This window comes from Rhinolophus ferrumequinum, chromosome X, assembly GCF_004115265.2.
Source record: "Rhinolophus ferrumequinum isolate MPI-CBG mRhiFer1 chromosome X, mRhiFer1_v1.p, whole genome shotgun sequence".
NCBI classification, from domain to species: Eukaryota; Metazoa; Chordata; class Mammalia; order Chiroptera; family Rhinolophidae; genus Rhinolophus; species Rhinolophus ferrumequinum.
Window position 1 is genome coordinate 81,279,914 of NC_046284.1, and position 3,357 is coordinate 81,283,270.

The 3,357-nt window shown below is 37.1% G+C and overlaps 1 protein-coding gene across 1 annotated transcript; it reads left to right on the forward strand.

The window, feature by feature from the left end:
- The first annotated feature begins 985 nt into the window (after window positions 1-985).
- Window positions 986-2,426, forward strand: LOC117017475 (ras-related protein Rab-5A-like). Its single transcript, XM_033098145.1, has one exon. It carries the CDS (start codon window positions 1,206-1,208, stop codon window positions 1,851-1,853), a length of 648 nt encoding a protein of 215 aa, XP_032954036.1. The 5' UTR covers window positions 986-1,205; the 3' UTR covers window positions 1,854-2,426.
- The last annotated feature ends 931 nt before the right edge of the window (window positions 2,427-3,357 follow it).

Here is a 3,357-nt window from a genome sequence, read left to right on the forward strand (position 1 = left end):
TACTATGAAGGACTATATGCCACCAAATTCAAAAACCTAGAAGAAATGGACAAGTTCTTAGAAACATATAGCCTTCCAAGGCTGAACCATGAAGAACTGGAAAATCTAAACAGACCGATCACCAGTAACGAAATTGAATCAGTCATCCAAAACCTTCCCAAAAGCAGAAGTCTGGGACCAGATGGCTTCACTAGTGAATTCTAACAAACCTTCAAAGAGGATCTAATACCAATCCTGCTCAAACTCTTCCCAAAAGTTGAAGAAGAGACAGTACTGCCCAACTCATTTTGTGAGGCCAACATTACCCTGATACCAAAACCTGGTAAGGACAACACAAAAAAAGAAAACTACAGACCAATATCTCTGATGAATACAGATGCAATAATCCTAAACAAAATTCTAGCAAATTGAATACAACAATGCATTAAAAAGATCATTCATCACCACCAAGTGAGGTTCATCCCCAGAGCACAAGGATGGTTCAACATCCGCAAATCCATCAATGTGATACATCACATAAACAAAATAAAGGACAAAAATTATATGATTATATCAATTGATGCAGAAAAAGCACTTGACGAGATACAACATCCATTTATGATTAAAACACTTAATAAAATAGATATAGAAGGAAAATACCTTAACATAATAAAGGCCATATATGACAAACCCTCAGCTAATATCATAATTAATGGTGAAAAACTGAAGCCCTTTGCTCTACGTTCAGGAACACGACAGGGCTGTCCCCTATCACCTCTGCTTTTCAACATAGTGTTGGAAGTCCTTGCCAGAGCAATCAGGCAAGAGAAAGAAATAAAAGGCATCCACATTGGGAATGAAGAAGTTAAATTGTCACTCTTTGGTGATGACATGTTGCTATATATAGAAAACCCTAAAGACTCCACCAAAAAGCTATTAGAAACAATGAACGAATACAGTAAAGTTGCTGGCTACAAAATCAACGTACAAAAGTCCATTGCGAGTCTGAGGGGAGCGGCACGAGAAAGAGAGGCGCAGCCACCAAAGCCACAGCTTCAGCCTTTTGTCGGGCTACGCCTGGGACCTGCTGCCAGGAAGCTTCAGCCCCGCAGCTCCGCGTGCTGCAGTCTCAGGTTTCTTGGTCTCCAGAAAGGAAAAAATTGACACCTTGCATCCTGGAAGTTCATTTAAGGGATTGAAATTAGGGACTTCTTTCAAATTTGGACATGGCTAATCGAGGAGCAACAAGACCCAATGGACCAAATACTGGAAATAAAATATGCCAGTTCAAACTAGTACTTCTGGGAGAGTCTGCTGTTGGCAAATCAAGCCTAGTGCTTCGTTTTGTGAAAGGCCAATTTCATGAATTTCAAGAGAGTACCATCGGGGCTGCTTTTCTAACCCAAACTGTGTGTCTTGATGACACGACAGTAAAGTTTGAAATATGGGATACAGCTGGTCAAGAACGATACCATAGCCTAGCACCAATGTACTACAGAGGAGCACAAGCAGCCATAGTTGTATATAATATCACAAATGAGGAGTCCTTTGCCAGAGCCAAAAATTGGGTTAAAGAACTTCAGAGGCAAGCCAGTCCTAACATTGTAATAGCTTTATCAGGAAACAAAGCTGATCTTGCAAATAAAAGAGCTGTCGATTTCCAGGAAGCACAGTCCTATGCAGATGACAACAGTTTATTATTCATGGAGACATCAGCTAAAACATCAATGAATGTAAATAAAATATTCATGGCAATAGCAAAAAAGTTGCCCAAGAATGAACCACAGAATCCAGGAGCAAATTCTGCCCGGGGAAGAGGAGTAGACCTTACTGAGCCCACGCAGCCAACCAGGAGTCAGTGTTGTAGTAACTAAACCTCCAGTTTGAACTAGCTGGAATATTCTTCTGCTTCCTAAATGTTAACAATGAAATTGGAGCATTTAACCAGCTCAGTATGACTTCCAAAAAGAAGAGACTTATGACAGAGTCAAGTTTCTAATACAGAATTATTTTAAGTGTTTTGAACTTAATTTTTAATAACATGCATGTGACCCTCTGACTAATGTTTCATCAGTAGAAGGGGGAAATGAGAGCTGTGTGTACACTTGTTTCCTTGAAAGGTTAGGGGGAATCATTTCTTATCACCAGGGGTATAGACAAATGACTATCTGAACCCTCGGTTAGCCAGCCCGTTCTCTGAAAAAGATTTGGAACTTAATAAATTGAGCTTTTCAAAAACATTCTTTTTTTAGAAGCAGGTTCTAAATATATTTATGCTTAGCTACAGTATTCAGGCAACCAGTAATTTCTCTTAGTATTCATATTTAAAGTATACATTCCACATTTTAGCAAATTACCCACAAGAAAAAGTAATCCCACATCTTCATGTGGAAAAAAAAAATGAACATTAATGGCATCTAAATTGTACCGGTCCCCATTTTTGGGGTAAAAAAAAAATATGTAACCGCATCTTGTTTTAGAAATATGAAAACTGATGAACGTATCTTAATGGTAGTGTTCCCTTCAAACATGTGAGCTCTTCAACAAAAGTGAAACAAACCAGGTGTCTGTGATTTCTGTGTAATCACTGCTGGCCATTACATAGGTTTTGTTGTTTGGGGCAGGGAGGGGGCTTTTGTTCCCTTGGACATAAAATAGTCAATGCACTAACAATTTTGTACATTCAAACTTGATTATTTTAGATTCGATCTTCAGCTGTACTGTAAATAGGGTACTGCATTGTAGTTTCCATATGTTTATTACTTTTCTGTAATATTTAAGAGTTGCTTAAAAGTATACAAAATGTACAGTTACTAAAACAGCTAATTTTTTCCTCCTCACTCCCTTTGAAAGGAAGGAGCTTCAGTTGTTCCTGCATGACTAGAACCATAATAAACAATGTACCAGTAATTTGTAACATAAGTATTTCGATATGTTAGTAACAACCTTGCACGCTTGTTTTCCAAAGTTCATTTTATTTCAATCAGTTCAGTATATTGCACTAATTGTTTTAGGTATTTTCATTCTATGAAATCTACCATGTGTCAGAGATGCTTTAATCTATTTAAGTGTTGAACTGCTAGCAGAACTTGTAAATTTACAGTAATTCAGAATTAGTAAGGAAAACAGTTCACCAGTGTTTAGTTTTATAATGAGGTGCTCAGGTTGGAATAAAGTGGTATAAAAAGCAAAAAAAAAAAAAAAAAAAAAAAAAAAAAAGTCCATTGCATTCCTATATGCTAACAATGAAATCTCAGAAAAAGAACTACAAAAAAAAATTCCTTTGCAATTGCAGCAAAAAGAATAAAATACCTAGGAATAAACTTAACCAAGGATGTGAAGGACCTACATGCTGAAAACTACAAGACATTTTTAAAA